General features: G+C 37.6%; 1 protein-coding gene across 4 annotated transcripts in view; it reads right to left on the bottom strand.

Annotated features, from left to right (window-relative positions):
- Positions 1-211: 211 nt before the first annotated feature.
- Positions 212-13,909, bottom strand: part of LOC148999768 (protein FAR1-RELATED SEQUENCE 8-like) — a 31,299-nt gene continuing 17,601 nt past the window's right edge. For 3 of the 4 annotated variants that reach the window (XM_089141052.1, XM_089141050.1, XM_089141051.1), the window contains 3 exons: positions 12,461-13,082; positions 5,475-5,534; positions 212-1,071 (listed from right to left, as the gene is read on the bottom strand). In XM_089141052.1, coding sequence (XP_088997178.1) covers positions 856-1,071; positions 5,475-5,534; positions 12,461-13,012 — 828 coding nt within the window. In that variant the 5' untranslated portion in view covers positions 13,013-13,082 and the 3' untranslated portion in view covers positions 212-855. The remainder of the gene's footprint in view (positions 1,072-5,474; positions 5,535-12,460; positions 13,083-13,909) is intronic. The other variant, XM_089141053.1, reaches the window with a different exon arrangement.

Below are 13,909 nucleotides of genomic sequence, written 5' to 3'. Positions count from 1 at the left end.
GCTCTTGATTTTTTTTTTTTTTTTTAGATACCACAAGAGAGACAAATGCAAAATATTAATTTTTTTTAATTAAAATTGATTTATATCAAACCTCCAAGAGTTCAAATGGTTTGGATTAGCTTCATGTGCTCTCCTGACGAATTTGAACACACAGAAGAGGTGGGACCCACTGATTACAAATATCAAATATAAAATTTTAAAAGGGGCCTAGGTGAACCCCCACCCCCTACTATGTGATTCAAAACCATCAAACAAACACATTGTTCTCTCTTCTCTCTTAATAGGGAGCTGATCCAAACTCATTGAAATAAATATGATCCATATTTTTTTCAAAACAAAACTATTACATTTTATCTACCCATTAAGCTTCTGTTTTGCTTCCTGAGTTCCCTGAAAAGCACTGACCCCATAAAGAACAGAAATAAATATACTTATCCCGCTTGCCAATGGTCACTGCTGTTGATTCTCCCACCACAGACCAATTGCCCAGGAAATCCTTGATAGACAAACAAAGGTTTTAGAAACCTCAGAAACAACTTTTACTTCACTAGAAAAGTTCACCAGAAAACTACCCATCGATTACTATTGTGCTGCAAATTTATTTTACTTAACTACAGAGAGCAGGGACAGACAATTCCAACCTATACTACCTAGAGCGTATATTTGGACATTACACCAATATGGTTACTTTATTGGACTATAATTAATGTTTTACTAGCCTTGATATGTACATAAGATGAGTCACAATAAAACCTAGACAAAATCAATGATGTAAAAATCTTTGACTCTAGGAAACAGGAATAGGTGTACAGTGTCCTAGACCCTTCAAAGGGATAAAAAAAGTGGCACAAGAGTTCATCTTTGACCGGAATCTGCTAATTCCTCATCTTCTATTTCTTTTATGTTTTGAACAATGTCTTGAACTCTTCTTGATAGGTGTTGGGTGTGGTTTTCAACATCTTTCAAGATCAGATTAAGCCGTTCCTGATATGCTGCACACCGGCGTTGACATCGCCGTTTCTCATTATACAGCTCAAGTGTCAGTTCTCTAATTTTTTTATCCTTCTCATCCTGCAACATTAGAACAAAAAAAGGGTAAGGGAATCAACATTTGTTACCTACAATAAATTTTAGAAAATGTAATTGTATTTAGTGAGAGACATCATTATACAATTTGGAAGGTACTGGCTATTAAAATCTCAGACCAAAAATTGAACTCCTTGAATACTTGGAATTGTACTTATGTAGCACTTATTGAGAAGCTGGAAGAGGTATTGTACCAATTATCTAATCCGACAATGGAAGTTTCTATGTCGCAACAACTTAAATGTAGTACAGCTATAATTGACCTCATACCTCAGGTGATACAATTAACAATACAAATTGCTTAATAGTGAATATATGAACCTTATGCATCAAAAGTTCCCAACACATGTTGGATTCTAACTCCCATCCTCAGGTCTATGCAACAGTGCGCAAAGTAATGATTCAACTGTTTCAATTAAGCATAAACTCAAATGCTTAGTGGTCTATGTCATCTCATACCATCTAAGACGAAGTTCTCATGTTTCTTTCCATTTGCAGATCAAATGTTTAATGCATGCCTTAGGAATAGGGTTGCTAGGGTGCCCATTTCATCCATGCGTTTGGAATAGGGTTGCTACGGCGACCTTTCACAAAAGGACAGAGGAATAGGAAGAAAGGCAAAGGGAAATCACAAACGAGGAGTGAAGGAGAAGAAAGTGCACATGTGCACACCAACCATACAGGCTCTCACAAACATAAAATTATGTCCAATCTGTCTTTAACAGGATTATATCATATATCATATACATAGAAAAACAGGAGACTCCTAATTAAGACCAACTCTCTAATCAAGAAAGTAATTCAAACCAGGAAACTCACAGCAATGAGAAACTAAATATCCTACAAATCTTACTTCTAAAATAAAGAAATTTTTGAATGGACCCTCGAAAAGCACACTAAACATGAGCCATCACTTCAAAAAATCATAACCTACATCCTCAAAAACTCATACTGTCAAAGTTTCAGTTAACGGAAATTTCACCTTGACTTGGTATTTTGATTGGCAAAAATACACTTACTTGCTACGGGTATAACTAAAATTAGAGTATAGTTTTTCCATGCACCTCCTCAAAAAACACACTAAACTTAAGGCAACACCTCAAAAAATCATATCTTACACTTAGATCTTCCAAAGTACAAAAAAGTTGAAAACACTAATATTTCACTTTATTTTTCGTTTTCTTTCTTCTCTTACTTTGGTCACTAACAGCCATGACTAGACAGGGTTTCACCAAGAGATGGAAAAGAGAGAGAATAGCAAAGAGTTCTAGTGCGGTTCTTTTTTTCTTCTTTTTAAATCCTATTTCTTTCTCTTTCTCCGGTCACCAACAGCCACGGCGTAGAGTTTCACCAAGGGATGAAAAGGGGAGAGTTGCCAGCTACAGCTGCATAAGGTTTCATTGTGAGATGGAAAACCCCGGGGGGGGGGGGGTGTTGCAGGAAAGGATGGAGTTTTAGTGTAGTTCCATTCAAATATGGGATTCCCCTTTCCCTTTAGCAAATGTGTAAGGAGACGGATTTTTCTTCTACATCCTTTCTCATGAGTCATGACATTGTCTGACTGGAGAATGAGAAGAAGACCAGCATAAGGGCAGAAAGGAGAAAGGACAAAATTTAATTTTTTCTTCCCCTACCTTTTAAGGAAAAATTGATACTTCAATTATACCCATAACAAGCAAGGGCATAAAGGTCATTTCACAGTGACCCTTAGCAATGAGAGCTTTTAAGGATCTAAATGCAAGGTGTGGTTTTCTTAACAGGTGCCATGATTTGGCACTTTTTTTAGGGGAGCATGTACAACTAAAAAAAAAAAAACCCATAAAAAGTTAAGGGTATATGACCTTTAACTGAAAGTTTTAACAGCATGCATTTTGGAGGGCCTAAATGTAAGGTATGAATTTGAGGGAGTCCCTTGTGTTTAGAGTGTTTTTCAAGGGGGTGCATGTGAAAAGCTCATAATTATAAAGACATTATTCCCCCAAATATTATATTTCCTAAAATCCTACTGGACCCATGTCTGAAGCTAAAACCAGTTGGGTTTGCGTCAACCCAAGGCTGTGTTTCTGCATGAGGTTTTGGCCAATAAAGAGTTTAAATGTGATGCAGCCTTCCAGTAAGGCAGTTAAATAGAGCTGATTCTTCCAAGATATCTAGGGCTAGACTTAGATTCTGGGCCAAACCCTAGATTTTGGGTACGGTGTATGGGTTGCTTCTTGAAGTGATTCCCAATTGGGTTTGAATAATTGACCTCTAACTCCCTTGGTTAAGTTAATTGGGTTTGGTCTGGTCATCAGGATAGTGGTGGAATGATGGGTATTTGGTTGAGACTTGAGACGGGGGTAGATCTTGAAATATGAGATGAAAACTTAGGGGAATTGGGTGAAGTTTGGATTGACTTTTGGTCGACCAAAGGCTGTGTTTCTGCATCAATTGTATTCGCCAATAAAGAGTTTAAAAATCATGCAGCCAAACTTGAAAAGAGCTGAATCTTCCAAGATCTCTAGGCCTAGACTAAGATTCCAGGCCAAAACCCTGGATTTCGGGTATTGTACTATGGTGTATGGGTTGCTTCTTGAGGTGATTCCTCAATTGGGTTTGAAAAGTTGACCTTTAATAACCTAATTTCCTTGGTTAAGTTGATTGGGTTCGGTCTGGTTATTGGGATAATGGTGGTTAAGCTTGGTGCGATGGGAATTTGGTTGCGATGGGGTAGATCTTGAGATACGTGATGAGGACTTGGGGGAGTTGGGCGTAACTTGGATTGACTTTGGATCTTATTACCTAGGAAAATCTCTTCAAGATTCAATGGGTTTGGATCAGTCAATAGAGAGATATTAGGTTTCTTGATTTTGGAGGGAAATTGAGTGATAACAACAAGAATGGCTGATCTGGGAAGGTGGACAGGTAGTTGGGATATGGGACAGGCCTATGGCTAGGAGAATTAGAGTCTTGGTGGGAGAGAGCATACTCAAACCAGAATTTAGGGTTTCAAAGAGCAGATTAAAGAGGGCAAAATGGGGGTGAAGAGGGCCTCCAGACTCCAGTACTACCTGGATAGGACCTTGAATGGAGCCTTGTTGAAGCTACAATTCGCCAGAAGCTGGAGGTCGAAGGCTGTCCTAAACAGCCCTTGTCAAGGGTCTAAGCTTGATCTCACTTAGGAACTTTCCTAGGTCTTCAAACTAATTGACAGAACCAAAACTCCTATCCCCCAAGCATGGTTTGCTTTCACTCCCAGCCCAGAGTCAATTAACCGGCTAGAAAGAGAAATACCCAAGTCAGATCTTCAAATCAATTGAGAGAACCAGAATAAAAACACATATTGCACCCCGAGGGAAGCTTATTTTCGTTCACTCAAAATCGATCTCTCCCAATACAGTGGAAGGGCCTATTTGTACATAACTACATACTAGGGGCTAGGTTTTCTAATTGGACTAAATTCCCAGCCTTACTCTAGCTAAATTCTCATACTACTAGGTCTTATAATCCACCCTGTACAAGGACTGACTTTAAGTAATAACCACATATTTTTTGAAAAGAAAAACTACATACCATACATACCCCTCACATGGGCAGAATTAACAATTCTGCAACTGACCTATCGAGTACACTAAAGAATGCAATTAAAACTGAAACAAAGTTGCTGGGCAGCAACCCTTGGGGGCTTCTTTGGCCCTCCACTTGGTCTTGGACTTGTTCTTGGACTAGAAGGGGGCTTAGATACTGCATCATAAAGACTAGAAGGGAAAATGAGCCAATAAGAAAACTATGGAGAAACAAATAGAAGGGTTTAAGACAGTCATGCTGAAAGAAATTAAAAACAACATGGAATATAAATGAAGTTGTATAACCAAATAGGAAGATTGACTGAGACCTCTCACCGGAATATATGGCATGGAAAAGATTGAACAAAATGTTTTATATGGAACCAATGCAGCATGAATAAAAATGGAGAATAGCTACTAGTCAGGTGTGACCAATGTACAGCATTAACATTACAGGAAGTTGTATAAACTTTCATGTCTCATGGAGCTGAATGTTTGACAAAAAAGAAAAAATAACATAAAAGTGCACGGTAAGGATGTCGACATGGATGAGCAGTACAACAAGGATAGAATATGAAACAAATGCATTCAAAAACATATGACTAGTAGCAATAGGTTAGGACTCATAACTTAGAGAGGGCAATTCAGGCATGTGCTATGATGTCCATTAAATGCATTGGTCCAAAAAAAATTTAAACAACCCAATTCTTTAAAGGATTTTTAGAAGTTTATTTACCAAGTCACAGTTCCACTTGATGTAATTTAGAAGCAACAGATAAGAAGACCTTCCAAACTCAGAAGTCAAGAAACAGTTGCAAGAGTGGAAAGGAAAGATGACATTACCAATGCAAATTCTTGTACAGTCATCATGCCCTCTTCTGGTTCTGGATCTCTTTTATTGACCTAAAAATGAAAATTTTTACTTCAACTACAACTGAAACTTCATAGCCGTAATTGAATTATGTATATTACTTTAAACTCGTGAATGAAATTTTTACCATAGTTGTTAAGGCGTCCAGGCGCCTCAAATCGGCATTGCCATATTTTCAAGCAATAAGGCGACCGCTTTTATTCTTTTTTTTCTTTTTAAATCACATGAAAGATGCCAAATCAAAGGCATATATTGAATTACTTATTAGATTCTGATTGTAAAGTATCTATTGTTTAAACTATATGCATATTTATAATGATGCTACATGTGATCAAATGTTAAAATAAAATAAAAACAAACAAAATCGAAAGAGAATAAGTTCTTGACTCGAGTCTCACACTCTCACTCTCACTCTAATTCCTAATCTCTTCCTCTCTTCTTCTCTTCCATTCCTGCGACGACACTCCGGCAAGCAACGGCTAGCGACAGGCGACTTCTTCTCTTCCTTTCTTCCCGTGACCTTTTATTTAGGACCAACTATGTGTGGTTTGTAGTATGTTGGATGACTTGAGGTAGGCTAATATTAGTTTTTTTCATTATATAAGATATGATAGAGATTTATAATGAATTAGGGTGTATGAGATATACGCTAAGAATTTCACTTAAAATGCCTCAACTGCCTCGGAGGGCGCCTCATTGCCTTATCGCCTCAACTAGCCTAAACCGCCTCGTCGCCATGACAACTATGATTTTTACTTCAACTTGTATTGACTCTTATTTCCCCCAGGGAGGGGGGTTGTTTCAAAACTATCATCTCGTTAACAACAGATGGAGCTCCTAGTCCTGCTACAAGTTGTGACTGTCGCTTCAAAACAGAAATCTGGAACTCGACCCAACAGAATTGGTAGGAGAGACAAAAGCTACGTATTTCATAAAGAGATCCCTGCTACAAGGAAATGGAATTAAGAATTAAGCATGTCTCTGAGATGTATCCTCAATAGAACCAAGATCGAAGATTAGGATCTTCAAACTGAATCAGCAACATCGTGACTTGATTTAGGAGTAAACGGGGCCAGGGGAAGGATACAATCCATGGTTGGATCCTAACTGATGGCTGAAACTCAATCCCTGAAAAAGTTGAGAAGAAATATAGATAGCTAATTGATAGATTACAATGGGAGTTCAGGTCAGGACTTTGGATCAAAGGCTGTGATGAAGTTGCTGTCCACCAAAATAGAATGGATTTTGAAGGTTAAGACTGATAGGAATTGAAGGTTGCAGGCATTGGGTAGTTGCAGGCAGTTGAGGGCTTTGGTTGAAAGATGGGGTTTTAGTGAAAGGACAGGACTGCAAGGTAATGGAATGTAGGCAACTGTTGAAGCAGTCTGATGTATGGAGGTGCTGCAATTTGAGATTCAATTCAGATCTGATACTTTGAATTCCAGTGGAAAGGGGAGTCTAGGGTTTATTGGAGGTGGAAGATGGAGCCTTCTGGATCAATGGATTAAGAAACCCCAGGGGGTAATCTGTTAAAAGTTAACGGGTAAACCAGAAAATGCAAATATGCAGGGGGGGGGAAGAGAGAGAAAAGGGGAAAGGGTATTGATCATTCTATTGAACCTGCTGTTGTTGGTGTTCTTCAATGGTAGCAAACTTTGACAGAGGTAGGGACCTCACCAAAGCTCCAACCAGCAACTCACTAAGGAGCATGCAATCTGGATGTGACTCACCAAGCTTCATCCTAGATATAACTCACCAGCCAATATATCACAAAGGAGAAAGTGGTGGCAGCAGCTTGCACTTTTTAACAAGCATAAGCAATAAAATGCATGAACTTCCCAAAGAGCAACAATTTTGGAATTCGAATCTATATTCATTCTCCCACAGCTATGGTATTAAATAAAGGCTTTAATCAACCAATTACAAAGTCAATTCCAATAAGGAACAGAAAAAACTACTTACCTATATTTTAGCAGAGTCAGAAACTACCACAAAACGAAGTATAACTCTCCCATGTGTGGAGAAGTAACTCTAGCCATAATTACAAGCAAATAAAGTCATCTGACTTCTAAGTGGTCAAGTAATCTCTAAAATAAACCAAAGTGCAAATAAGTTAATTAAATAGACTAAATTTCGTGTTCAACCTTGATACTCATGTTTTAGGCCTATCACCAAGTAAACCTTTGAATGAAGTGCCCCAATTTGGTGCTGGAACTGCATCATTCTGTCCAGCACCAGCCGTTCTTTTCTGTTGGACAGTGTTGTTCCCTGTTTAAATCACCCTCGGTCTTACCTGTACTGAATTTTTGGTCCAATATGGACTACTGTTGCAAAGACTTGTTTCTTCATTACCCCTCTTTTTTGAGAGCATAGCCTCTGGTTCTTCTCCGTCGATATTTTTTTAATATCTCTCTGTTTTTTGTTTTTTAGAACATAGATTTGTAACCAAACCAGGGACAAACTAAAATACAGAAAAGAGAAGTAAGATTACTGCTAAGAAGGGAATCCTGCAATTAGAAGAGTTGTTCTCTAATTGCAAGAGGTTGTTTTCTTTTCATAATAAGATCAGAAATACATAAACAGACTGCTGCCCTAGTAAATGGGGGCAGGTCATGATAACAATTAATAAGACAGCCCCAAAGCATCATAACAAAGGAGGAAAAGGATGTCCTTATGACGCAGGGCTTTTAGCATCTTTTTTTTCTTCTAATCTTCTTCCTTATTCAAATAGAGAAGAGAATTTATTGAAAGAAAAAGACAAAAGAGTACAACAATGACTGCCACCAATAAGACAAAAGCACAGAACACACCAGGTATCCACTTACTTCAACTGGCCTCGAGTTGGTCAATCTTTTAGCTTTCACAAGACCAGGACAAACAAAGGCCAATGAGGACCTGGATGGAAAAAGAAAAAGAAGTGGTGGGAAATACTGTATTTAGAGACCTTGTTTCAAACATAGCCTGGATTGTGTTGCTGTTGTCATTGCTGTCAAAACAGTTGGCCAGGAGGTCACTTGAGCAGTAGGATTGTGCTAGTAGTCTTGATGACCAAGACACTCAGTATGGTCTTTCAAGAAATGGAAGACCAAGTCCCAATAATCACCCAGGATAAACATCAAGATGAGAAATCCAATGTTAAATCATCAGACTAGTCTGTCGAGCGAGTAGAGGATGTGAAATTGCATCTGATGTATCCGATGAACTCAGCATTCAACAGATCCTTTTTAACACTTACAAAGAATGGCTTGATGTCATAGAAAAATTTTCAATATATATGTACATACACACCCCAAAACTGGAGTCTTCTCTCTCTCATCTCAGCTTCTTCAACCACTCTTTCCCCTAGCCTTATCTATGTTGTGGAAAGCGGAATCACCAAAACCAGCCATATGGAGATTCCAGGAGAATCTCAAGATGCATGACTGAAGATGGCTATTTTCAGGTGTCCCCCAATTAGATTTGGTAGAATCTAAAAACATGAGAAGGGAAGATCATACAAATGTCATAGATATTCAAGTCTTCTCTCTGTTACTGCCAAAATCAGGTCCGAGTCTGGATGAGTGAGATATGGTTGATTTGGTAGAAGCATGCATCTGCCAGTTTCTATGTTGAGTGGACTTTTTTTTAATGTCAAGTTGGGACTTTTCAACAGAAAAAAGGACCACATACAACCCCAAATGAGTTTAGGTATTTTGTATATAAGAACCCCTGTTTGTCCATTCGAGTTTCTAGCTTCAAGGGAAGGATATTGGAAATTAAGAGAATGAAAAACGGAAAAGCAGTTGGAGAAAGCTATTAACAGCTAGAAACCTGTTTTAATGGAGGATCTGGTTTCAAACCTGAAAATAAAAAAAGTGATAATAGAAAGAGGGAGAATGAAGGACCATAAAGTTAGCCAACTACAAGGGGAACAAAACCAACGAAGATCCCATATACCTATCAACCTAGGTTGCTTTCTAAGAAAATAAGTCTTTTTTGGTGCCGAAACTGCACCACATAGTGGATATGGGTACATTAATGAACCATGTATCCTGTGGCATGTATGCCTTCATGGTTTGCTTGTACATTTGCACTGTAGATGTATCTGATACAAGATGGCATGTGGTAGATGCACGTAGAATGGCCCCTTTGGATATTACACAGCAAGGAAAACTCGACACCAGATTAGGTTCCCACAACAGAGCAATAACAATGGCAGCGAAAGCTCCTTGCAATCAGCAAATAGTAATCAATAGTCAAGTCTGTTCTATTCCTCCCATGATGGGTTATTAGTAGGGGCTAATCAGCCTATAGACTAAGGTCTCATTCAGACTTGGAATACACTAATCCTGACCTTAAAAAGGAAAAATACTATAGCTAATTAAAATAAAAAAAGACCTATCTAGCATTAACTCAAATTTGCCAACTAATTCCAACTGGGTACATGTGATTTTTAACTGGTCACATGAATACTAAAACAAAATTAAGATTAACTGTCAAGTGTCAACTCATGTATCATGTTTCAGGTCCAATAATTCGGTCAATTACAATGTGTAATATATAACCATACGTTGATTCTTAAATGCTGATTCCAGAGAAAAATGGCACAATTTGATGCTGTATCTGCATCAGTTATTCTGATGATGATGGTGATCACAGTTCAACTAATGCTATTATACTCTTTTATGAGTATAAAGCAAATCAAAGCAGCAGCACTGATGCTGAATATAAAGCAGTGGCTAACACGGCAACTGAGTTAATGTGCCTTAAAATCATTTTTCAAGAGCTTGATTTCCTGATTAACAAACCTATGGACATGTTCTTAACAACCATGGTATTAGATCTTGCGAAATCTAACGAAATTTTGGCAGATTTTGAGGAGATTTTGGTAATTTCAACCTCACCGAGACAAGATGATGGGTCAATAAAAATGGACCAAAACTTGACTGGTATTTCAGTCTGAAATTTTGGTTGAAAACTCAGAAAATTTTAAAAATTTCGGTTGAAATCTCGGGAACCTCGAAAATTTAAGTGTGAAATTTAAGTGTGACTCCCACTCAATGAGATGTCTGAATCAAGTTTTGTGGACAACATCTTCTCCTACCCAACCCACCAGCCATACACGCTACCAATGGTATCATATGACTTATCACAATGGATCACAGATTCTTCAAAACTGGCCATCCACAAGCTACTACAGTTACTCAAAAGAACAATGTGCATAAGTTCCATTAAACTTTTACAAAGTATTAAATAGTTTATTGAGGCTTTAGGAGAATACGATGTAATGATGCTCTCGAAAAATATGTACTTAATTATCATGAATTTGATAATATGTAACCATGATTCACTTCATTGCGTGTGTAGAACTTTAAATTGCTTATTATTTAAGCTCTTGAGTACTTAACCAATGTATTAATGTGTAACTATGCACAGGGATTCAACAGCATGCTGCCAACTAAGGTTGAATACAAGACAACTATTTAGGTAACTATTTTTGCAATATGATCATTTAAATGTGATGATATAACCTAACGAATGTGAATTTATACTTCAAGCATATTTAGATGTATGAGAAAAGAACATTCAGATTTGACCAGATACAAGCAAGCAAGAGTGCAAATCCAAAAGACCATTAATGGTTGTTTTTCAACCAAACTAATCATGGATATGTATTTATAGGCTTCAAAATAGGCTCCCAAGAAGATTCAGATCCAAAATATGGCTAGAGTCCACCAAAATCTGGCCAATATTGTACCAGGTTTCAGCCACAATCTCAGCAACTCAGTCATCTCTGTAGAGTTAAGATACCGAGACAAGACGAGACAAGATCTTGAACTATGGTGACAACCGGGCAGCTATCATATTGCCAATTTGCTAGTAACCCTGTTTTTCATGGGAAGATGCAATGTATTGAAGTGAACTGTCATTTTGTTCAAAAATATGTAATGTGTTCCCAGACTATAGAGGTCACTTTCACGAGGAAAACTATGGCGCTTTTGGGATCTGTGTCCTTGGTTGGAACCTGCTGAGAGGTCCCAATGGTTTGGATTTGAGAAGGCTCCAAAAAGGCATACAACCCTAGCAAGAACAGGAGTCAGTAAGGATGCTGCAATGAAGAAGTTGATTTCCTTTTTCTTTGTCAACTCCAACAATCAACATGAAGATATGGTTAACAAGGCTCTGTTGTTCCAGCTGAGAATGGATGATACTACGATCCAGCTTGAGGGGGAGACATAAGTTGTGTCAGTTCTATAGGGGCATTTGGTAAAGTTGTTTCTGATTTCTGTCTTGAGTGTGAAGTACACTTATGCATAGTATTTAGGTGTCAATTCAGTTCTCAATTATAATTCTTGATTTTCATATCATTATGTACATCTCATTCATGTTTTGAGGTATTCTGCTGCTCACTGGATGCATGGGCAACGTCCTCTCCTTGCTTTTCTTCCTGCCCAGGTACAGATTTCAGGTTCTTACCGTTATACACCTAATCGTATTTCAAGGTTCAGAGAGAAAAATGTAATATTATTAGTAGTTACCATAGATCCTTTGGTGGGTAGATAATTACAGATGTTAAATAAAAAATTCACAATATCTTTAATCAGTTGATGCCTACTGTAATATCCTTTGGTGGGTAGATAATTACAGATGTAAAATAAAAAATTTACAATATCTTTAATCAGTTGATGCCTACTGTATTATCTCATCTGTGGTCAAGGCATGCAATTTGAAGCAAATTTACCACCCCAAGGGGAGGGGGTGGTTGATGGCATATGGATAATGAACTGTTTACTTCAAATTTCCTGACTTTACAACTAATAAGAAACAATATAGAACAATGTGCTCTTTCTTTCATTTGATTGACCTCAGCATTTTACCCATGTATATCATCACCTATCGGTGAACTGATGTTTCAAAAAATTAAAGGGGAATGCATTGATGTATAAGAATCCTGTTGATCAATCAATCAGAAACATACCTCACTGATTAGAATCCTTTCTGATCGCCGCCATGGCACCTTACTAGGGCTCATTAGCTTGTGGCTATGCTCCTTTACAAATTTTGTGACTATCCACTTGTCTCCATCCCTTAGGGCTAGCCTTAACATTGCATTACATCCTTCTCTAGTAACCGGTGGTGGAGGAAGAACCCTGTCCTTTCTGTATACGTACTTCTTGGCACGAAAGCCTTCTTTTGAGCAAACAAAATCTTGACCAATGACTTCATTATTTAGACGTGAACGCCGATTATGATGAATGCGCACGGTGAAACCTGTACGCCTTCCATATGCAACATAAAATTCCCTGGCCTCATCTCTTGATTTGAACTCCATGCCAACATATGGTTCTATAACATCAGAATTGTTTGGCAATGCTACAATAGATTGTTCCATCATCTTGCTATTTTCATCTGGGCACACCTCCAAATCCTTGGAGAGGTCATCTTCTGTTGTTTCCTGATCAAAGGTTTCAGGTTCCAAACCTCTGTCACTCTCTTCTAGATCAAGTTCTTGACCAAAGATACTTTCCATTGTGCTACTATGATAAAATTACACTGACACTTCTTAATGAATCATCCAAATACCCTAAGAAAAGCAGAAGCTGGAAAGAAATTGAACCAGAATGTTACAAGGTAGAACTCTTAATACAAAACTACAAACACAAAACACAATTGAAAAGAAAATAAGAAAAGCCCAACCAAGACCTTTAAGTGCAGACAAAAACATTTGAAGGATAATACATTTGACAACACGTAAGAATCAATAAAACTGACTAAGACCAAATGAAAATAGTGGAGAAAACTAAAAGTTAGGAAGACAAAAACATGTGCCAGAAGTCAACAAATATAGTAAGTACTAAGTATATCATTATTAGATGCAAGCACTTAAACCATAATATAAAAATTTTAAAAAATTCAGTCTTTCATAAAGAAAGATAATAATTAACATAATCCCAAAAACCACTGAAAAAAATCTATACATTATTTGTAAAATTTAAACAGGACAAACACAATAGCTACAATCATTTGCAAAAGATTCTAAATAAACTCAGCAAATCCACCTTGAGCATGAACAGGATACAAGTTTTGCAATCCAATCCTGCTAGCAGGACAGACCATCTTGCAGGAGAAATAAATAAGAAAATAACAACTCTAACAGTTTTCCTATTGTATGCTCAGATAATATTAAGCTCAAATCATGGAATTATATAAATCTATCTTGGCCAGTTCCAAGAATTTTTAAATATTTATTACATTATTATTATTATTTTTTTTTTTTTTTGGGGGGGGGGGGGTAGGTGTAATGCAAGAGTTCCCCAAACCCCGGAAACCAGTGAGAGATCAATTGAAGGTTGGATGAACACAACAATGAAGACCAAATTAAAGAACTATAACTACCTTCCCCAATCCCCCCCCCCTTTTTTTCCTA

Source organism: Hakea prostrata, chromosome 11 (assembly GCF_041222555.1).
Source record: "Hakea prostrata isolate BN-2017 chromosome 11, UWA_Hpros_2, whole genome shotgun sequence".
Lineage (NCBI taxonomy): Eukaryota > Viridiplantae > Streptophyta > Magnoliopsida > Proteales > Proteaceae > Hakea > Hakea prostrata.
Note: the sequence above shows the minus strand (reverse complement) of the source record. Positions and strands in the feature narration are given on the sequence as shown.